General features: G+C 37.6%; 1 protein-coding gene across 1 annotated transcript; it reads right to left on the bottom strand.

Moving 5' to 3' along the window:
* LOC141016945 (macrophage mannose receptor 1-like) lies at positions 1–22,223 on the bottom strand. Its single transcript, XM_073491549.1, has 33 exons — positions 22,160–22,223; positions 21,546–21,902; positions 20,412–20,582; positions 19,978–20,133; positions 19,286–19,408; positions 18,045–18,182; positions 17,736–17,915; positions 17,126–17,280; positions 16,216–16,329; positions 15,677–15,792; positions 15,369–15,517; positions 15,077–15,276; positions 13,737–13,855; positions 13,472–13,544; positions 13,223–13,376; positions 12,996–13,034; positions 11,520–11,683; positions 11,366–11,427; positions 10,583–10,683; positions 7,945–8,087; positions 7,640–7,745; positions 7,108–7,235; positions 6,472–6,516; positions 5,591–5,629; positions 5,388–5,444; positions 4,917–5,016; positions 3,591–3,823; positions 3,156–3,321; positions 2,681–2,854; positions 2,474–2,590; positions 1,972–2,130; positions 726–758; positions 1–635 (listed from the first exon to the last, which is right to left on the bottom strand). The coding sequence occupies exons 1-33, from the start codon at positions 22,221–22,223 to the stop codon at positions 373–375; spliced, it is 4,398 nt and encodes a 1,465-aa protein (XP_073347650.1). The 3' UTR covers positions 1–372.
* Positions 22,224–23,697: the final 1,474 nt, after the last annotated feature.

Below are 23,697 nucleotides of genomic sequence, written 5' to 3'. Positions count from 1 at the left end.
TTTTAGGAAATTACTTTTTAATACAAAAAATACCTTGTGACATGTTATTTTAAAAAAGTATGTTGTCAGTAGAAACAAATGGACTGAATGCTGAATGCCCAGGCATGATATGGAAGTTGAAAAGTATTGAGAGATGGATGTCTTAATCTTAAAAATCTTACAAGATCACCAGAATTTTCACATGAATATCGTACGATGTAACTTTAAACAGGATAAATTGCAATAATGATAATAATTTGTTATATTATACAACATTATACATTATACAACACTTGGCTTTACACAGCAGCTGATCTGTAGCAAATAGTAGAAATACACAGCACTGTCCTACAGTTCTATTACATTTAAAAAATAAGGTGTGGAGGGGGGGTGTTAGATAGGCCTAGTTATAGTGGGCTCAGGGTGCTCCTCTTCCTCTGCGTTCTCTACCAGTTTAGTGGTGTCAACCGCATCTGGTTGGGTGTGCCCATTGCTGAAGAAGAGTGGGTTGTCAAAGGTGGTTAACTTTCCAGGGATGGGTAAGCGATGACGGTTCTTCTTGAAGAGGAAGAATGCGATGACTGCCCCGATAGCAAGCCCAATAACGACCAACACCACTACCCCAGTTATGTGTCCAGGGTGACGTGGATTAAAAACTGCACACATTGAAAAAGAAGGTGATGATTTGCCAAAGAGTTTAGTCACAATTTTGAATAAAACAAAGAAGACAAAGAGCTGTGACGTACCAATTGGCGATGTTGATGGCGTTGGTGGCATTACTAAAGAGAAAAAAGTGAAATGTGACAATTGTACACCAAAAAGTCTACACAGCATTAGCCTGATGATGGCCCAACCTGACAGACAGGAACAACAATGAGCACTGAGCGTAACGACTGCTTCTAGTGTGTCATTGTGGAAGACATCTATTGCAAAATTTGGGAAACCTCATGACTTCCAAACACTTACAGGATGTCAAAATGTCGTCCATCTTGTGTTTAGTTTAACAACTTCTACAACATTTTGTGACACTAGCTGAAAGGAGCACCAATCACTTGTAGGTGCGCAACTTAAACCATGGTGTAGTGAAAGAAGAATGGGCAGCACTTTATAGTAACCATCATTAATAAATGGTAATTTTATATTTAAATAATTATTTGACTGTTAACAATGACATTTTAAAAAAACTTTTATTGAACAATTTTTTATTGTCAAGTTGCAAATTATGTTTATAATACTCGGTAAATGGTTAGTAAGTACTGGGTTATTTCATCTATAAACATTATTTGGATGGTCATTATAAAGTTGCAACTGATGTTTATAAATCTTTACAATTGCTAAATAAATGGTTTATAAAGCATTTCATTGTTTAACAGTCAAATAACAATTAAAGTTTAATAAAATATAAATCTAATATTTATTAATGAAGGTTATGATAAAGTGTTACCAAAGAATGACGTTATATTTAATTTCAGTGAACCTGTAGCTGTATGACTTTCGCCCACATGTCAGGATTATGAAGACATATTAATGACACCTTTAGGCATCACACTTGTATATGTTATGTTATGTTATGTTACTCAGCTACACACTCACCCTCTTTGAATCATCAGGGTGGACACAAGAGCCCACCTTCATTGAAAAATATCAATGATTTGTTCCAAGTTCACTTTCATTTATAAAATTGTGATTGCATATGCAAACATATGTTGACACTGCTGTCAGTTGGGAAAGTAATGTCTGCCCCTGGTGCCTTACCAATCACTTTTATCTGCTTCACACAAGTCTTGAAAAACAGAAAGCCATGAATAAACAGGCCCCAACATGTAGTTTGCCATGTAACTCAGCCAAGTCACAGCAAAAATGTATGACTTAATGACAGTCTAATCTATCACAGTCATTCATCTCGATAGCCAAAATTATTGTGTAGTCTGATCTGGGCATTATAATGTACAACAGTATGATTCAAACTCCACATAAGAAGAATTAGTTTACCTTTCAGTGTTTTGCAGATGTATGGTCTTCTATAGTACTGATAGCCTGCCTTCCATGTCCCATCTGAAGTAGCAATCCCTCCGTAGCTGTGATCATTAGGTTGACCTTCACCCCAGTTAGTATAGTCCATGACTGTTTCGTCCATCCACAACCACTCCCCTGGAGAGAAATAATTATTATTATAATTATTTTTCTTGTTCAGTTTTGTTTCATTATTATCCACTTTTTTTTACTCTGCAGAAAACAAGATCTCCCCTAAATCTCCCCTCATGTGCTTGTGCAGTAAAAAATAGAGTACAATAAATTAACAATGAAAAGGAATAATTAAAAAATATCTAATTTTAAAATGATGTATATTGTTTCCAAATAACCCTAATATATATTGGCCTTCATTAGTTGTTCACCAAGCATGGTCTTTCTTTTTGGATAGTATTCTTTCTCTCTGTAGCTGAATATTTGTCTTTTTAGTGTTTGAATGTGAGAACAAACAATGGGACCGTACCTTTGTGATTTTTATAGATGCCGGTCCAGAAAAAGGTTTGGGTGTCTTGAAATATTTTCACATTGTTTTGAATGAATTCTTGCTCGGACGGATCTTCAATGCTGGCAAGCGTTCCACCTTCAAGAAACAAAAACTCCTCATTTAATGCTAAATGCATTTCAGTGCCAAGGAATACAGTATCTTAGACAATCCACAGGCAAGACTTACCATGTCTTACACAGCTATGAGCTGCATCTGGCCACCTTCTTGATTCTGTGAAAAATATGTAACAATAACCCTTAAATGGTAGCCAGAAATAATTCTGGTCTGTGTTCAGTGAATCCGGATCTTCAGGGCAAACTCCTGGATATTCTTGGATACTTGACTCTGTTGGTGGCACGTCTGTAAGTGAGAAAGTCAGTGACACTGTGATCAACTAATAAGATCTTTTCATACTTTTTTATCCAATGCATTGAAATAGGCAAAAATAAAATAAAATAAAACTGCCACACTGAAAAGAATACAAATGTAAAGGCCTAAAATCTCTATAATCTAGTTTTCTGAACAGTGAGTAAAGGGTACAGAGCACAGAGGTATTCATTTGCAGGATAATAACACTAAGTTGGGTCATGTTAAAAAGTAAAATGAATATTAATATAATATTAATTTCTTTAAATTAACATTAGTCTGTTATGGGCCGTACCTGTAGACTTCATACAAACACTGTTCATGGTCTGGTTACAGTGAGCGGTCTTCCATTTTCCATCTACATCCACGTAGACACAAGGTCTTTCCCTGCTCGGTTCATAATCACCCCAGTGAGTAAAGCTCATGAACCAGCCATCAATATATTTGAAATAGCCGTTGGTCTGAAAGCAAAATGCATTCAGATTTATTAATCAGCATATTTTTCAAGAAAAATTGTAATCTTTGTGATTTTTACAGCAATGACTTGTAAAAATGTTTAGCCTCGTTAGCAGCGTGGCTGTATGAACTGAAATTTCAGTCTGTCGGTCATTCCAACACTTTGATCCAAACAGAAATATCGTGGCAACAACAGTACTGGACAGAACGCCATGGAATTCTGTTGGTCTGGTTAATTTGCTATTCGCAGTGAGAGAGACGTTCTGCCCCGTACCTCCTTTCTGTTCAGTCCAATCCACAGAGGAGCTTTGAGATTCAAAGCCAGCAGCTCAACATAGGCCTGTGACCAGTCATTTCGAAGGCTTGCGAGTTTAGCATCACCATCCTCACAATGCTTCTTGGCTGCATCCCAAGTCATTGGTTGAGTAACAACCTTGATGGAGTCATTAAATATTCTGACATAGTCAGCAGAAAGTGTTGGTTCAGCGGAGTCCGGCAAAGAAGATTCTGTTTCAGGTGAGAAATTCGACAAGTTTAGTCAACTTACTCTCTCAATTAAACCTGCCAAAACTGAAAGTTTTAGGACACGTGGTGCAGTGAAAAAAGTTGTGAACAAAACATCGACATGTCATCACCTTTTAAGTTTAAATGACGAGCTTATTCACAAAGAGTTTTCTTACTTACAATTTCAGCAGTTTCAGAGCAACATTAACTTTCATTTGAAGTTGTATATCTGACTAACTGGTAAACACTATACCAATTTTCAATCTCTTTTAGCTCTGCTTTTAGTTTCTACTGTGGTCTCTGTCTGCCGTTTGGTGCTGGGCAGTCAGTGTACAGCAGGTTTTTGGAGCTTTTTAATGGAAAACAGCTGCCTCCAACAGCTAAAAATTATGCAGTGAGAGTGACCCAAAATAGTAGAGATGCAGACTTGACAGTGAGCTGAAACTCTCTATAAAGCTCTGTAAAGCAGAGGTCATCTGAGATTGGAGATAATCATCTGTGGGTTTATCATTACAAGTAATCCAATCGTCATACTGTTTTCACATGTTTTGTAAAAATGTTGCTTATAGACGCCTAAAGAAAAGGTTCACGCAAAAATGAACATTTAGTCATTACCTACCAACCTCATGCCGATGGAAAGTCAGGTGAAGATTCATAGTCTACAAAATATTTCTGGAGTTTCACATCAAAACAGCAGTGCAGCATCTGACGTACATTGGGACTTGTTTTAAAACGTAAAAACCATAAGTAAACATAAAAAAATGGGTCCATACAGCCTGTCGGGAGTAATCCAAGTCTTCCAAAACCCCAAGATCTCTTTTTTAAGCAAAAATCTTTACTGTAGCTGCTAAGCTAAAAGTGCACCCCATCTGAAGTGGCCGTACAAGGGTGCAAATCAATTTGGGATCTTGCATTTTTTTGTACGACTTTCCATCAGGTAATGAATTTTCATTTTTGGTTGAACTTCTCCTTAAAAAGAATAATACAAATCAATATGCCACCCCTCCTACTACCGTAGTGCTATTATTTACTACTGTGAAATCATCTTGAGATCACAGGGAAGCTATCAAAGAGAAAAATGAGAAAATGAGCTCACCAACATCTCGATAACAGATATATCCATTGGTATCATTGCAGGATTTTGGTATCCATTTCCCAATACCAAGTAAAGGATCGGTATTGATCACAGCACAGTTCTGTTAGGGAAGCACAGAGAGAGTGAGGACAAGAGAAAACTGTCACGGCACAATGTAATTACACAGACATGGTAATACATGTTAAAAAATACAGCATACCTCTAATATTGATATTAACATGTTCTTGATAACTGAAGGCCTACTATCCCAGTTATAGCAATTATTTTATTAAGAGCACTTCATTCATATATATAGACCAAGGTCAATCTTGCACTGACAATCTGCAAATATAAATTGATTACAGAATTATCTGAAGAAATAAATTAGTCCTGATGTTTAGTGAGGGTCTGCTGCAAAACTTTTTGTGTGTTTTTACTTCACTACAATTAAGCGCGTACAGTGGGAGGGTGGTTTAAACTGTATGGCCTTACCTCTGGTTGATTGTTGTAAGTCAATGAGTCATGATATCTTTGGATAGCCATCAAATGCTGCAATGTAAGCCCAGGTTATCCATTTTTTTTATATAAATACACACAAAAAAAAAATCATGGTAATGAATTATATAAATGCAAAAACTTGTCACAATAGTGAATATAGATTGTGTCAGAAGTAAAATTAAATATGAATATCATACCCACAAACTGTCTTCGTGATGCAATGCAGTTCTACGTCTCTAAAATAGAGAGACAGACAATGAATAAACAAGTTGCTACATTGTGATAAACTAGGGGTTTCACAGAATTATTGGCTAGTCTGTTACAAAAATAACTAGTCAACACTAAGCATTGTTGCAAAATAATTGTTCATTTGAGATTTTAGCACAGTGCAACAGAAGGTTGTTGTTGAACATGCAGTATATTTGTTTAAACAATCATTTTCTACATTATGCCATGTTAAAGGAACTGAATTTAAAGGATGAGTACACCCCCATGCTGTTGGAAAGCCGGGGAAATCCATTAAACATTTCTGAACTTTCTGAAAGCAAAACAGTGCTGCAGCATCAACTTAAGTAGATGTGGACAAAAAAGAAAAAAAAAAACATAAAATTGCTCCATACAGCTTGTCTGGGGAAATCCAAGTCTCCAGAAGCCCTGAGATCCAAAATGTCGTTTTTTACACCCTTTTCGTAGAGTCGAATCTTCACTGTAGCAGCTAAGCTAAAAGCGTTAGCATGCAGCCGACCTGAAATCAACGCAGAAGCTTGACCGTGCATCAAGGGTGTAAATAATGTCTTTTCAAATCAATTTGGCAGTTTGGCACTTCCAGAGCCATTTTGTTTTTGTTTTGCTGTTTGCTTTGTTGTTTGTGTTTTTTTTTTACGTTTTAAAATAAGTCTCCATTTACCTAAATTGCTTAGGAGAAAGCTGCAACACTGTTTTGCATCGAAACTCTTAGATAATGAAGTTTCATTTTTGGGTGAACTGTTCCGTCGGGGTTTAGAGAACGAAGGCTTCCTGCTATCACAGCAAGAAAGTCTCTCAGACCCAATTGTGAATATAAAATGTAACATATTACCCATAGCCTGTCATGTAGATTCATGAGACGACTCCTGTCGGGTCTCTAAAATGGAGAAACAGACAATATAGAAATTAAGTGCCACATTTTAAAACAGTTAAATCTGCAGTGTTGCCCAGTTGCCAGGATAGAATGCTGGCATTTAAGTTTTTTTGCAAACAACACAAGTTCACATTACATGTTTATGACCTGACTTTCATGACAAGAGGTTGAGGCGACAGTAGTGGAGTTACATGCGAGAAGTCTGCCAAGCCAGTGACGGCAGTTTGAGACTGCATTTCAACATCTGTTAGTGCGACTCCACTGGATATTGTTAAGGAAACCTTGGGACACTTTCCAGGCATTGTTTGTGGCAACCAAAACATGTCTCAAGTCAAAACAGATGTTTGCCTAACCTATACCAAGAGTGTTTTGTGCCTAAACCTAACCAGACCACAAGCAAAGAGTTGCCACAGCATGAAAGTTGAAAAATTGAGGCTAAATTTAAAGCTGTGACATAAAGAAATGTAAAGTTTCAACATATCTGTGGTTTGCAGAAATGTGCATTGCTAAGATTTATTCTGGCGAATGGGTTGAGCAGTGCTACACACAACCTGCAACATATTATAAAACACAATTCAGACTGGGTCTACTTACTTTAAAACTTAAATTGATATACTTCTTCGGTTTCCCATCAGTCCAGAAAAATTGACCACCTGATGACCTGCTAAAACCAATCCAAAGGTCTGAAGCAGGTCCTTCGGCCATTTGAGTAATCAAAAACACTGAAAACAGATGACAATGATTTCAGGATCAGATAATTGCATTGATTTTTTTTTATTTTTTTTTTTTAACTAAATATACATTAAACACAATTAAAAGTTGTTTTTGTACAGCACCTGTAGAGGCCGCTAGCAGAGCTTTAGGTCTGAATAACAATGTATACACACTAGTCACTTGACTTTTAAAAAATGTTTTCCCAAATAAATTACAATCCTTCCATTTAAACCAGTCGTCTTACGTACAAAATAAATGTTAGATAGATAAAAGTGTCCACTACAACTCGGCTACCAGTGTGTTTTTGTTCTCGTCTCAGGGTTTTGCCATAAATGGACCTGACCACGCAGGAATAGGAGAAGAGGTTGAGAAGATCAGTGGATATTTCATCTTGAATTTAAGTAAAACATACCTCCCACATCTCTTGAAGGAATGGAGACCAATTTTCCTTGCATTTCTAGACATTTTTTCTTCCCATCTTCCCATGTTGACTTCTGGTTGGTAATTATTCTGTAACACTAGAGGTGAGGAATGATGAAGTTGATTTACAATTCCTGAAAATATACTAAATACTGCCAATCAAACAATGTCCCATTTAATACATCATTCCCAATATAATGTGGTATCTCCAAAGAACATTAGATAAAAACAAGATAGCCTATAAATATTCAGATCCATTCAATGCGACGTGCTTAAAAGTTAAAAGTGACCTCTGACCTTAGAGTTAAATTTTTTCCAGAAGGGTCTGCAGCCACCTTTAGGGGACACTGTGGGTGCCACGGTGGCGTTGGCAGGTGGTGATGTGCTCCGTTTGCAAAAGGACTTGTACTCACTCCCACAATTATAATTATGCCAGAACCCTGTGAACAAATCCAAGACAAGAAACTCAGCACTTCAGCAAATGCAATGCAGTTTTAGAAGTACCAAAAACTGCTGTTCCTCGAATGGCCACTTGAGGCTGGCGAGTCAATCCTCATAAGAGCCCAGCTTTATGGCAGAAATAAACATGTTTACAGCCTGATACAACAAACAGTTTTGGTCTTTATACCTAAATTATCCCTTTGTGACAACTGTACAGGGGTACATTGTTATATAACTCACTCGTTTTAATTATTTTTAGGCTTTTACTTCCGCATAATTAGGGGCGTGGTCCCCAGAAGCTGTCTGCTCGGTTTCACCTCAGCAATTTTCAGTCACTGAACTTTTTCTCTTGGCTGTATTTATGGTGTCGGTGCCTTTTGGAGAATTTTAATGGCAAATATTGGACAAATAATATGACTTTTTGTGCAGTCGCTTGGACACAAAAATAGGTGCAGGCAACAGACACCTGTGTTTTGGATAAACCAGCAACTCTGTTAGTCAGTGGTTTTCTCTGGCCGCGTAGCACCAATTTCAATTGTGAAGCAGCCACATGAAATGTAACATTTGCCACCGTGGTTAGCACTGATTGTAGCTGTTCATAAAAAGTGTGTCTACAAAACAAGGCAACGGTTAAAGTTAGCTTTTTTTTTTTTCAAGAAAGAGCAGCCACAGTTCGCAAATGAAGAGCTGTTGTGTGGAAAACTACTCATTTGATTGAGGTTGCAATTCTGGTCCACTGTCTTTGTTTTTAAAACAAGACAATGGGCTCTATCTTAAGCTTGGCGCAAAGCGGCGCAAGTGTCATTGCTAGTTTCAGACCAATGCAGTTGTCATTTTCCTGTCCAGCGCCCACGTTGTTTAAATAGCATATGTATTTACGCCCACCTGTGCACCCATGGGCATGTGGTCTTAAAGTGAGGTGTGGTCAGGCGCTATGATGGCGGATTGCTATCTTGAGGCAGCAGAAAGCGACTGCGCCATAGACCAACAATAAGCTGGTCTAAAGTCAAAGGAGCAGTCTGTTTCCTGCTATCTAAAAAGCGCATTATTCAGACAGTAAGATTGGTCTACACAGGCGGGTTCACACCGCTCATACACTCTGATTTTATTATTTGAGAAGCTGCTTTCAGTTATTTTAAACATTCCCATGCATACAGTAATGTCACTAACAAATATCGTTGCACATTTAATCAGCGAAAGTAAAAGTTGTAGTTATAAACTCTCCAAAGGAAACGAGTCAAGACCCGTTACGCCGAGAACTACGCACACACACAGAGCAGTAGGGCTGTAATCTCCTAGTCGACTGGTCGATTTATTGGTTGATACGTTCTGGCTCGACCAAAATTCTGATTGGTCAATTTTTGGCGTGTTAATTACATGCTGCTATGGCAGTGCGTAAACACGCAGCGGGTCCTCTCCATCCCAATGCTGTGTGTCCTGCATATGGCATATTTGACTTCATCAGGAGGAAAGTACCAAGTGCTAATGGGGGGTGTTTTCAGAGCACCCCTGTTTCACAGGTAACAGTGTGTCTTCAGAACACCCCCCTTGTTTTCACTATTTTGGATTAGCCCAACCCACTACAGACAACAGATTGAAGAACGTACTAGAAGGCCTAGGTCCGGTGGTTTGTTAAATATTTATTTATTTTTAAGCGTTTCATTTACAGTCATTCCTATTCTACCATGTCAAAGACATCAGCAGTGTGGCAGCATTTTATAAAAATAGAAAATGGAAAAAAAGTCGAATGCAAAGTTTGCAAACAACAGTTTATCAAAGCTCGACTACAAACATGGCATATCACCTAAAAACGGTAAGCTGACTTGTCTGCGTTAGGTTGCTCCGTCCGTTTTAAGTATATGAACATATCAGAATTGGCATATTTCAATGTTTTAGTCTAATAATCGTTTTATAACTGCAGGCGCACCCGCCCGCAACGGCAGCATCCCCTAGTTCGTGTCTCATCCACGAAGCTGAGCTCCTGTGTTCAGTCTCAGTTTCAGTTTCGCTCTGTGCGAGGACATGCGCAGAGTGAAATGATAGCGTCTGTCAATTATTATAACATGACAAAAACAATTGTCTAAATATTCCTCAATATCCCCCCCCCCCCCCCCCGATTAGTCGATTTTTACTCGAATTTTCAAGGCTTTGGTCGACCAAGGATTTCTTTGGTTGATTACAGCCCTACAGAGCAGTACAGCAGCGCTCCTCCTCCTCCTCGGTTAAATATCAGTCTGAATAGGTCTAAATAGGGCCAAGTGTGTCTGTGTCTGGCTGCACTGTGAACAGTTTCCCCTAGTTGCTGTTGTTTTTCTGACAAAATGGCTGCTCGCCAAGTGTTTGCTTTACTATTGCACTTGCTTTTGCCACAATAATCACAGGTTTCATCAAATCAGCCAGAAGTGAAATCTGAAAGATTACAACATTAATGCTATGTTTAACCTGTCATTTTCATGGATGACAGTGAACGTGGATCATATTTCAGTTCACTCACCATTGTAATACTCCATTGCAGCACAGTTCTCATCATATCTCATGAATTTAGGTTGATCTATGTTCCACCTTTGAAACACCACTTGAGAACCGTCCATCCACCTTAATGGAACACAAACAAATAAGTTGAAATTGTGCCACAATACAAATCATTTTGAAAGTAATACTAGCATAATGACACTGAAGCTGTAGTGTGTTTCTTCTTCTTCCAGGTCCAGATGTCAAATAAGTACACATTTGCTAAATGTTGGGAAAAAATAACAAGCCATTTCATGCTGTGACCAGTGACTCTGCATTCAGTCTGTACTGTGTAGAAAGCGTTTTTGTATCAGATCCACGAAGAAACACACCTCTGTCAGTGGGGCAGTCTTATTTTCATTTAATTCTTGGTGTTTTTTTGTTAAGTTTAATTTTAGCTGTCAAACCCGAGTCCAATTCATGGAGGCCCAACTGTGGCATCCACATGAATGCCAGGACACAAAGATATTTGGTGCAGACTAATTTGACAAGAAAAGATTCATGGGCTGAATTCCAATGAACTTGATCATGCTAGCAAGCCAACCAAGATTGTAGTATGTTTCTGAAGAACACACAAGACTGACAGTTGGATCTGCATCATCATACTTCCTTCAGGCCAACCTTTTTTTTTTTCTACTAATTCAGCAATGAATTACAGAAATGTATTTCAATGTTTTTTTTTTAACTGGGGACATACAGTTCTTACTTTGAATCATGAGGCTTTGAATGTCTTTTTAATTTTAAGTTGTATTTAATTCATACTCACTCAAACGTTCCATCGAGGTCTACATTCAGGCCTATCCAGAAAGTTGAATATTTTCTGGCTATCTGCACAAACAGAGACACAAAGTTCAATGCCATGTTTTTTATACTTTAATTTTTTTTTGCTCTAATTGTTTAATGTAAATATCACTGCTTACCTGTTTCCACAAAAAGACACGTTCCTCTTCACTGTTGATAGTTACCAAGTCGCCATGCCTCTGTCTACAGAAGTGACGAGCGTCTTCCATTGCCATTGAATTGGTATTAATATAATACTGATTCCCCTTCCATTCTAGCCACCCGTCTGAGGTCGTATTGTAATCTGAAAACATGTCAGAAAGATTTAACATATCACCTCAAGCTGTCATACTTCAACAACAAAAAGGGTTATCTGTCACTGCCTTCCATAATGTCCCCTATGACCGTTACAAGAACAATTGGTCTCACTGGCATTTCACCCAAATGGGCGTGGTTTACAGGAAGTAGCAGCGCACGCTTCGGTGAGCTCCATGACCATCTCAGCCTGTGCTGAGTGCATGTTATTTTCCTGCCATTTCTGTTTTGGTTTTGCATTAATGTGCATGGAAAATGATAGTGTGCCTTGTAAGACTGTTTGGGTGGTTATATGAGAAATTATTTTAAGTTTGCGTCCTGCGTGTGCTTAAAACGTGTTAAAACTTAAAATTGTATTTTAGACTGAATTTATTGTTTTCAGGTATTTAAAAGAATATTTTCAGTTTTCAGTCTTAGTTTGGTTAGGTTTAGGCAACAAAACTTCTTGGTTAGGTTTAGGAATAGATCATGGTTTGGGTTAAAAATAATAAGACAATGATCACAACAAATACAGTTACAAATGACTAGTGCTGGGTAGCGAACTTTGATGCTTGATACTTGTGCCAAAATCTAATAGGGCTGGTGATAGGCTGTCTCGAGGCATGTAGGAAAAACCTTCGGTTACGCCCAGAGACGGGGCCTACCACGTGTACGTTTAATGTAATCATTTGTTAAAGCGGATTTCATAAAATTGGTGTCTAAAAAGTATCATTGAGGAAACGCTATCGGACTCAAGGTATCTGTATCAGTACCGGTATTAAACTTTTTGAGACGATACTCCCCCAAATAATGAGACACCCAATGTGAGCCGATGAGAACATGCATCAGGGGGCACAACACTCTCACACAGTTTTTAGGTGGTCCAGTTTTTTTTTGTTTTTTTGTTACAGGTCCTGAGTGTTGGATCTACAGTAGTGGCATCTAGCTGTGAGGTTGCAGATTGTAACCAACGTAATACCCCTTGCAACACAGCAAACAGAACTTCCCATTCACAGCCACTAATTACACTCAGGTGAAAGAGCATATAGTGAAGATCCAAATGAAACACTGCACACTTAAATAAATTTACTGTGAATTTGTTAGGCGTGAACAATCATTTTGCTTATTCAGCTTAGCAAGCCTCTTTCTCACTCTCCCCCACAGTGGCCACCAAAAATGTGACAAACACAAATGGCCATTTCGAGAGTCAATATAGACTTATTTCATGGCCAAAAAACATCAGATGTAAATTCAGCTATATTTTCACAAATATGTAAAAATATCATATTTCTATGTGGTCACTCATATACTTTCTCACTTACCAGGATTGACAGGGGGTGGAGGTGGCTTTGGAGTCACTCCTATAAGGACATAAACAGAAGATAAATATATATATATTTAGAATACAGTATTAAAGTAATAGTTTGCATCTTTGGGTTAAAAAATGCATACAACTGAGCTCACAAGAAAAAGAATAGCCTCACTCTCTCTACTCTAGAATTACATGCTTTTCTTTTTGAAACCATGCAACCAAATGAACATGCTTTACCTGCACGGATCTGACACAGCCATCCATTGTACCTCTCACATTGCGCATCGTTCCAAGACCCTTCCGTACCCAGTTTATGTAGTCTTAATTCAGCACATGATTCTACATTATTATGATTGTTTGGCTCATCATCCTCCCAGTGTTGGTAGTTTACCTGTAAACAAGAGCAAATGATAAAACATGAGGTGACAAATAGATTTGTTTACATTTAATTGCATTGCAGGAAATAAAATTGAACTGTTAACTCACTGGTGATCCATCGCTCCATACGTAACCATTGTTTGTGTCAGGGGCGCTAAGTCCAATCCAGACTGAAGAATATCTGTAAAGGGGACAGACCAATTTGATTGACCAATTGATTTAAAAATGCAACCTTTGTTGCACTTTATTTTGTAACCAGTTTTGTACTGGAATTTACAGTATCTCAGAAGAATCACAAGAATCTTCTTTAATGGAGCTAGCCTACTGTGTAATTTAGAGATTAAAGATTTTGTCAAGTTCAGTCACACTGTACCTTCTTCCCACTTGTATGTCGACGGCACTGTGGATGCTGAGCAGATCCCCTCCGATGGCCCGGCAGTAATCTCTTGCCTCATACCAGGTCTTCCTATGTGAATATGACTCTGAATACAACTTTAAAATAAGGCAAAAAACAAAAAAACAAACAAACGTGTAAATGAATGCCTCCAAAAACACAACCACATAAAACAGGTGTTTGGTTAGTTGCATCATTCTTTGATGTGGAACAGGTATGTAATACATTAATTTTTAAATGATGTAATTTAAAAATTAATGTATGTATGTATTAATGTATGTATTTTCAGTGTAAAATACCCATCATGTTCCTTAAAGCAAGTGTTTTGATATTTTGACTTTGAAAATCAGCAAAAACTGAGTAATTTTTTAGAAAAAAAGTCAAAACCAGCTTTTTAAATGTGAACACTTTCCGGTTTCTTAACTCTACTATTCTTACTATAACAGTACATTGAATATCTTTGGGTTGTGGACATTTGAATATGCCAGCTTGGGCTTTTGAAATACTGATCAACATTGTGCACCATTTTCTGACATTTTAAAGACCAAACTACTGATCGATTAATCAAGACAATAATTGACAGATTAATAGAAAATTAAAATAATATCTAGTTGCAGCCCTATTGTAAATATTGTCCAGATTGTAATTTGGTGTCTTTCATTTTGTAAGATTATATCTGTTACGACACCAGCTGCATATCTGTTTTGTTCATGTAGCCTTGATAACCCCAATCATTTACAAAATTGCAAATAAAAGAAATAGTCCTTGTATTTCAACAGTAGTCTCAGACTTATAGCTTGGATTTGGTGAGGATGATGTTGTGTGGTAGCCATCCCTAGAGCTGGTATAACATATATTACTTTGCTAATCGCTGAGGAAAACTATAATATAGTAATTCCATTATTCAAGAGTCTATTTCCATTGGTTCAGTCATAGTTTGAAAACTGTTGGGTAGCCGGACGCTTAAAGCTAACCTTAAAAGAGGACTTCCATGTAGAAGAGGTCAGAGTGTAAGAGGGGCTGCAGTGGGTTAGATGAGGCAAAGATTCTTCGTGAGGTGAAAGAGACAAGTGCATATGGTGTTGCGGAAACAATGTCAAGTTAGTAACGGTAGTTTGGAGTTGGCCAGCTTGACAGTACAGTCTGAGTATCACAGCCTGATGCTACAGTAGCAGATAATCAAAAATGTAAGAACCCTCATACTATTGAGTTCTACTTCGAATGGCTCAAGTAAAACATCATCTCAACTTTGTCTGAAGGGGGACCCACACTGGTTATTGTAAATATTTTTTGTTTCTCATTTTTCTTGTCTTTCTTACCTTATAGCAGTAGTTTCTTGATGTCACTCGCGTCCAGCCGTCCGCACACTGGGGAGGGGGAACAGTTTGTGGTGCAGGGGTTAAAGCTGCCCCTTCTGCCAGGTGTTTGCAGATGTATTTCGACGTATTGGTGCAGGGCAGCACATCCCAGAGGCCAGCAAAAATTCCAGTTGTCATGGCAACGCAGCCCTGTTGGTGACCTTACAGTGTTGAAGGGGAGAAATTGTGAAATGTCAGTTGCGAAGTCAGTTTCTGACACATCTTAGAGACAGAGTTTAAAATGTCTCTATACCTGGCATTTCAGCATTCCAGTGAGTATATCTCACTGTGTCCTTGTTGGTCCACACAAAATGTTCAATGTTTTTCTGGTTTGAGAGGCCCAGCCAAAAGTGTTTCTCTGGTCTCATCCCCACCAAGCTGACAAGGAATGCATTATCCACCCTGGAAATATTAACACAATTGAAATTGCAGGTTTTCTTATATTAGTGCATGATGTACAGTAATAAAATAAAAGTAATAACCTAGCAAATCCCATTACATCTGAACATCTAAAATCTGGCATGCTCTTTTTTTGTTTGGAGTCAAAAAAGTTGTTTTTACCCATTTGAAACATCTGCTAAGTAGGAGTCTGAGCTCTTGCAGGCAGTGTTGGCTTCATCAAACGTCTTTGTCGCCGTCCCAACAAAGTAGCAGTAAGAACCATGCCTTTTCCAGCCCTGGATTGTAGGAAATTAAACTGTTATCAATCTGTTTTCCTTATTCAATGAGATTGAAACATTTTCCGAAGAAGAACAATACATAAGAACAAAAAACAAATTGACTAATACACTGTATGTGCAGAGATTTAAACACAAAGTGACTACACAAAGTAGCATCAGTTGTTTTATTTCTAATTAAATATTGTACTTTTGCAGCAACTTTGGCAAAATGCAGTATAAAACAACAATACCAAGATTTGTAATCAAGCATTATGACTCAACGTGTTGCTTCGTTCTTGACAAAATTTGCCCTCAGAAAGTTTTTAAATCCATTAACCTAAGCTGTATGATGACATTTTAGGGTTTAACTTTGAGGAATTGAGTGTTAAAACCAGATAGAGATAATTATTTCATAAATGAAAAGAAGTAAAGTTCACGCACAGTTTTGCAGCCTACGTTCTGCACCACCTCATCTCCAGAGGATTCAGAGGCGCCCGCCTTCATACAGATGTAGCCATGTCTCTCTCCACAAGTACGGTCAGCCCAGTTTCCATTCTGCAAGAAAGAAGCATTATAAAATGTTTATCTATGTGGGAACTGGATGACAGTCTTAAATATGTACAAATTTGTTATCATAGATACTAAATATGTAGACACCCAAACATTTTACACCCTGTCTTAATTGTTGAACATCTCATTCCAAAACCACCAATATCAAAAATCATCCTCGGTTCTGTTTTGAAGGCTTGTGATGAGATTTGGAAGCCTGGCTGCAGGGATTTGCTTCACATCGAACCAAAAGTTTAAAGGCAGTGTAATTGTCCTTATATGACACAGGGTTGCACAACGTAATGGACGCTGTAGTCCCTTCATGCCAAACACATATAAAAACTATATTTACATTTTGAATAGGATAGAGTGAAATATGAAATAAAATAAAATAAGAAATTGTTTTATATACATATACACTTTCACTTCCAGGATACAGTTTAGGAGCGTTAGTGTGATCGGCCATTGATGATATTTAGAGTCACGTCAGGACTCTGGCCAAGGGCAGTTATTTTCTTCCACATCACTCTTGAAAAATAAGGTCTTTTTTTACTGTGTTTTCTACAGAGGGGTGTTTACGTGTTGAAACAGGAAAAGGCCTTTCACAATGGTTGCCACATAGTTGGCACACTGTTGTCTGAATTATCATTGTTTGTTGTATCATCAAGATTTCCCTTGATTGGATATGTAGCTGCACAGTTTGCCAGTTTGCCTTCAGCCAGGTTAGTTGTCATCTCTGGACAAATAATGACGCTTTTACAGGAAGCTAGCATTAGTACCAAACCGGCACAGTGCTCCTTACCTCTCCCTTGATGAGAACACAGTCTTCTTGATCGGTGGAGACAGCAGGTTTTCCATATTCCCAGCTGGTGAAGTGGACAATAGAGTGGTCACTCCAGTCAAACAGTCCCTCTGTCCTCTTGTCATTCAGTCCAATCCAAAGCTCATCAGTAGATGCTGCGAACATGGGCAGAAAAAAAGATTTTACCCTCAGTGTGTTATTTATCTTTAATTACTCATGACTTGATTAGTCATTTTTGTTAGAGGAGGTGGAGACTTACTAGAGCAGGAATCTGCATGCAATATTGACAGGTTTTTATTATTTCTGTTGTTAATGAGGCTCTATAAACGAAGGATTTAGTTTTGAGTTTTATATTGATCAATTGGGCTCTTGTTTAAAATTTTGGGGGGGAAATTTTGCCTTCTCATAACACAAACAGGGCCGTGATGCTCATTGCATACCAGAAAACAAGACCATTGGGTAAATTGCTATTCTTAGATCCATACCACCAGAGGAGCAGGTTATGTAATGTTTTGCCAGAGGTTGGTGCCAGAGGAAAGGCCTACATTCTCAGAGTTGTGTTGTTTGTTTTAAAGATGTCTTTCAAGTAATTTTTATGGTCCTCACGTACCATATCCAAGTTGCGAGATGACAAAGCTTTGGTCCTCCACATTGCGGATGCTGACCAGGTCCCCTCCTTCTTTGCGGCACGCCCTCTGAGCATCAGACCATGTTTTCTCAGTGCGATTGAGGAAGAAGCAGTGGCCGATGTAGGGAATCCATGGGCTTGAACAAAATCCTGTCTCAGCAGCTAATCGTGAAAAGAACAAAGAAATCTAATTACTGAGTCACTGATATCATTCAATTACTCAAAGCCAAAATACTAATACAGTAACCAGTGGTCAGCTTGGCTAAAATAGGAGTTAAAAGAATACTTCACCTCCAGTAGGATGAACCACAGGTTTGTCACTGTAGCAGATGTATCCAAGTTTCTTGTTGCATTTTGAACTTTGCCAGGAGTATTGCACAGCCCCATTAAGAATTCCACAGTTGTTTCCCGGATCAGAAACTGGATGTCCTAAAACAAGATGATGGTTAAACTCGACATGATGAAATGTCTCTCAATGTGTCTCTCAAATTATTTATTTGTAACACCTTAGAAAAATATATGATCAAGTGATATTATTATGAATTCATTTCTACTGTAAATAAGATTTGTAATGCAAATAGCAAGGTGAGTCTATAGAACAACAGTAGAATCAACAATAAAAGAATAAAAGATGACCTTGGAGATATGGCCTTAAGATAATATTGCAATATTTGTAGGCTATATCTCAATACTAATATATATATATCTCAATATTTTGAAACCTCCTCAAAAGCACTCTATAAATGCTAGGGCTGGGCAACAAATCAAATATCACAATAGTTTTGACCAAATACCTCCATATTGATATCACGATAATATTAGGGATGACTATTTTTTGTACTTATATTAACGCAATGAAATGTTTGATAAATAATCATCAGTATTGTTTATATAACGACAAAGTGGGTAAAGAAAAGTATTAGAACAAGCAGAATAGCCTGGGAAGTTCAGAAAATTACATCACTTTAGTGTAATGCAGCCTTTAACACCAGGAAAAGACAAAACTTATCACATTATAACAATATCCAAACTCTGTGGCGATATAGTATCTCATATCACGACAACAATACAATACATTGTCAATATATTGCCCTGACATACAATAATGCACATATACTGTTTTTTTATTGTGTCATGACATGTGTGCCCAGATCTGAAATACAATAAGTTTAACTGGCGGTGGTGTAATTATGATTGTGTGATTTGAAATGTGCACACTATTATGATGACCAGATTTGAATGCAAACAGCAATGATGACATTTCATTTGACAAATGCAGTTACTCTAATGCCAGTCTTGAATCCAAACAGCTGAACAGTCACATTCCTCCACTTCCTTGAATATCTGAAGTGTAGCCTGGGCCCTTGCAGGGGTTTTTAAGTATTGAGCAAAAAGACAGCAGGTTTACAACTGACTGGCAACATGTGTTTAAGGTGGAAAGGATAAAAGACAGATGAGATGTTTTAGTGATACATTTATCCTAGCATTGCCAGAATAACAACGTAAAATATCGAAGGGGAAAGATAACTTACCTGAGTCCCAATTCAGATAACGGAAAGGCTTCCCATTAGACCACTGCCAGCCATGTTCTGGATCCAGGACCAGCCCAGTCCAGAGCTTGTCCGCCTGTCCCTGGCCCCTTGCCCCTAGTAGTGCTGTGAACGATGCAAAACATTTCATGTATGAATAAAGGACAGAATATATAACAAGCACATTTTTAATGAAAATTCCTATTTTGTCGACTAATGATTTTTTTTTAAATTTATAATAACACTTTATTGAAAGGGTCTTGGGGAGTCCTACAGCATATGTGAAAAAAATCGTATAAAGCTGCATGTAATCTGATAAGTTGCCTCCAGTGATGTCACTCAGTGGGTCAGTTGTGGATAATGAAGGCACCAGGTTTTGAAATGTCTGAACAAAATGCGGAATAAAGGTCTCTGGTTCTACTTAATCATTTGTTTTTAAACCATTTAACGAGTCCTGTATTAACCCATTTAACTGTATTATAGCAGTGCAATGCCTTACAAAACCTCCTGCCTTCATTACCCATAATGCAACCAAACGGCTTTATGCTACTTTTTTTCAAATGCAGTAGTACTCTCAAAGACCTGTAAACACACTTTAATGTGTAAAAATTGGTGGAGATACCCTTTAATACCACTCAGCTCAAATACATGAAGCCTTTATCAAAACATTCAGTGTAGAGTCAGTGTCACCTTACCTGTGACATAAGCCTGCTGGTGAGGATCGGTGATACTGAGCAGGGAGCCACCCTGCTGTTTACAGCTGGTTTCAGCCTCGGGCCAAGTCAGAGCTGACTGTGTGTTGAGCTGGTAATACGCTCCTGTTGTAATGTGTTTGGTCCAGTGTTCTCTGGCTGTGAAATACACAAAAATATGGAAATGTATTTAATGTAAACTAAAGTTGGACATTTAGGCCTCATCATTGTTTACACTGGATGCTAGAGGCTGACTTTAATGTAAACTAGTGGTAGGTCTTAGATCAAATAATACCCTGCTTATAGGGACTTTAATATCCTGAGAGCTGACATTGTTCACTTCATTGGAAATCAGTGTACCTCAAAAAAAAAGTTGTGCATTGTTCCTATGGCCTTCTCTCACTATTATAACTTTAGTTCTCATAGGCAGTACTCACAAGTAGTTGGGCAGTAGCCCCAGAGTTCACCCTCATATTTTGTTTCAACCCCACACCAGCGACGGCCGTTTGAGGAGTCAGTGTCCGTGCAGTCTGTGTACCATCTGTCTTTGTAGTGGAAGGGAAACATGCAGGTTCTGCCATTCGCATTTCCTTCAATGGTGTAAACTTCTGAAAGCCCAAAACAAGGACAAAACAACAAAACAAAGAACAGCTTAATAAGGTTTTCACAAAAACAGTAGTATGTCCAGTACAGTAGTATGTATACTTTGATACATTACTTGTTAAAATACAAGGCACACAAAAGTTATAGTAATAACGATGTATATATACACACACATATATATATATATATATATATATATACACACACACACACACATATATATATATATATATACATACATACATACATATATATCTATATATGTATATATATATACATACATACATATATATATTTATATATATATACATATACATATACACATATACACACACACACAGTAGATATATTATTTTATTTATCTTTTTTACAAACAACCTGCACACAGTGCTGTTTCAGAAAAACTGAACACATACCAACACATTTGTAACTGTGAAGCTTTGGGTTAAAAACCTGATAGAAGTTCTGTTTTTTATTAGCTTTTCGTCTTTTTATGCGACGAAATGCATCAAAAGTGTCAACAAAAGAATCAAAGTATCAACCCTTTTGGTAACTCTTCATAACAACCATCATTAATAAATGGTAAATTTATTGTAAATTAAACTTTAGTTAAAAGTATTTGGATAGCCATTATAAAGTTGCAACTGTTTGTTTTTTTATTTTCTTAACCTTTACAATTGCTTAATACAATGTTGATTCAGCATATTATTGTTTGTTATAGTGAAATAACTATTAAATAGGTTGAATTAACTGTAACTGTACCATTTATTGATGTTATTATAAAGTGTTACCATACTTTTGATAACTTCATAGCTGTATTATTTTGAGAACATCTGTATCTGTAGTAATTTACATTTTAAGACAATGTATGGCACACTTCACCACTTGAATGCATAATAATCCAACCTGAATAAAAATAATTCTTCTATATTCTAAATGTGGAAGAACAACAATGTTTTGTACATTACCTCTGTGGGTTCTTGAGCAAGCACCTTTGGACGTCCCTGTAACTATGAGGTGGTTATTGGGTCCTATTGTTCTGGAGAGAACTGCTGTGTTATCTGCAGTGAGCTCAATGTAAAGCTCTTGGCCTTTTAGGGCGAGCACTGTTCCATTCTTGCATTCCCACTTTTGGAGTTCGCTCTTTTCATCACAATCATAGAGGCTTATTTCACTTCCCACACTTTTCCCCTGAGCACCCAGGCACTTTCGCTCCCAGTGAACCAGAAGTCGGTCACCAGTTGTCCAGCGTATGTCAAAGCACCAGTCATGGCGTTTAACCAAACAATAACCAGTGGCCTTGTTAGATAGTTTAAATGATGAATCTGTAGAGAAAGAAATGTAATAAGAAAACAAAGTTCTTTCTAATTAGAAATACAATCAGCTCAATACTGGATTGTTAGGCACCTAACAAAACAAGTAAGTAACACATGCAAAACACAGACACAGGGCAAAGAATGCCACAGTCTCACATAGAGTTAGTATTTCCAACAATGTGCATGACATACCCACTTTGTAAAAAAAACAACAAAAAAAAACACAATAATCAATTCAAATTAAATTAAATGTTAGAATACTGTACCGTCTAAAGCCAGACATTGTAATGTTTGGATGAGAAGCACAAAGGCTGTACATGCTAACTTCATTGCGAGTGTTCTTCACAGAAGTCTTACAGCCGAGGACTTCACACAGAGTTGTGTGAATGATTGTGATCGCTGATTGAGAGGAGGGCATCTTATCAACACTAATCACACCCATCCCACCACGTCATGTCATCAACTACATTGAAATCATTTTTAATGAATCAGCATCCTGTTTCCAGTCTTCTCTGTCTCCGTCACTATTTCAGACGAACAGGGAAGGGCAAGTTTACTATAGCCCAGTTTTTTTTTTGTTTTTTTTTTTCCCTGGAATCCAAATGCTGATGTCTGCCTTCTTGGGTTTGACTTTGACACTGTAAAAAAACAACAAGTCAGAAAGTGACAAGACTCAGTAAACAAGAACTAAAATAAAGGTACAATATAGTTTACAAACAGCTTACCATACAGTGACAAGTGAACTGTATTCACAGCTGTTAAATAAGTTACATTGTGCCTCATGTCAGAAAGAAAGAAAGTGCTGACGGATAGTCAGGTAAAGACTTCTCAACGTTTCTGGAGCTTCACAGCAAAGCAGCGTTGCAGCAATCTTCTAAGCAACTGAAGTAGATGTGGTTTGTTTTAAATGTTAGATAACAACTGAAAAAAACTAAATAATAACAGATAATGGTGCTGCACAACTCTTCCGACTTGATCCCAAATTGATTTGAAAAGAGGTTATTTAAACCCTCGACAAGTTTACAATTCAGACAGGGTGCACGCTAATGCTTTTAGCTTAGCAGCGACAATGAATATTTCAGCCTATAAAAGGCTATCAGTAATGTCTTTTCAAATCAATTTGGGATCTTGGAGCTTTGTGAGACTTGGATTATGCCAGATAAACTGTATGGAGCCAGTTTATGTTTTATTTCAGTCCCCATCTTTTTTAATTGTTTAGAAGAATACTGAAATGCTGTTTTAAAGTGAAGCTCCAGAAATGTTTTGTGAACAACAAAATCTCACCTGACTTTCCATTGGCACGGGGGTGAGGAGATAATGACTGAAATTTCATTTTTGGGCTAACCGTTCCTTCTTTCATAGACGGTATGAACACAGCAATTGATCCAGTAAGCACACATATTATTTTTACTTTTAGCACACACTGATAAAAGTAAAAATAATAAAATACGCAAAAGTTAGCCCAACTGTAGCCTTATTAAACAGTAATCTAGAACTGTCCTTGTTCAAATGAAACCAACTTAAAACCTTCTGGTGGTGGCAGAACACAATTTCCACGTTAGTTTCCAGGAAATTGCTCTTGACTGGTAGAGGTATTGTGCAACATTTACACAGAGGTAGCCATCATAATGCTGACGGTCAGTGATATATTCTTTTGTCTTTGTAAGCAAAAGGGAACTTCACAAGAATTGAACACACAGAACCCAGTACAGGATATGGTAAAAAAAAAAAATACTTTTTAATGAACTGCAGGCTCACAGTCAAAAACAAAACATTAAGTCAGAGCAGACAAACAAACCAGGAG

The sequence above is a fragment of the Pagrus major genome, chromosome 21 (assembly GCF_040436345.1).
Source record: "Pagrus major chromosome 21, Pma_NU_1.0".
Lineage (NCBI taxonomy): Eukaryota > Metazoa > Chordata > Actinopteri > Spariformes > Sparidae > Pagrus > Pagrus major.
The sequence above is the reverse complement of the archived record's forward strand: the minus strand, read 5'-3'. Positions and strand labels throughout refer to the sequence as shown.

Excerpts from the sequence above, each read along its gene's own strand:
- LOC141016945 (XM_073491549.1), bottom strand. The coding sequence starts at position 22,223 with ATGAAGTTAGCATGTACAGCCTTTGTGCTTCTCATCCAAACATTACAA. Across the intron at positions 5,445-5,590 it reads ATCACGAAGACAGTTTGTGG|CATTTGATGGCTATCCAAAG; the intron begins GTATGATATTCA and ends CTTACATTGCAG. Across the intron at positions 636-725 it reads GCCATCAACATCGCCAATTG|TTTTTAATCCACGTCACCCT; the intron begins GTACGTCACAGC and ends CAATGTGTGCAG.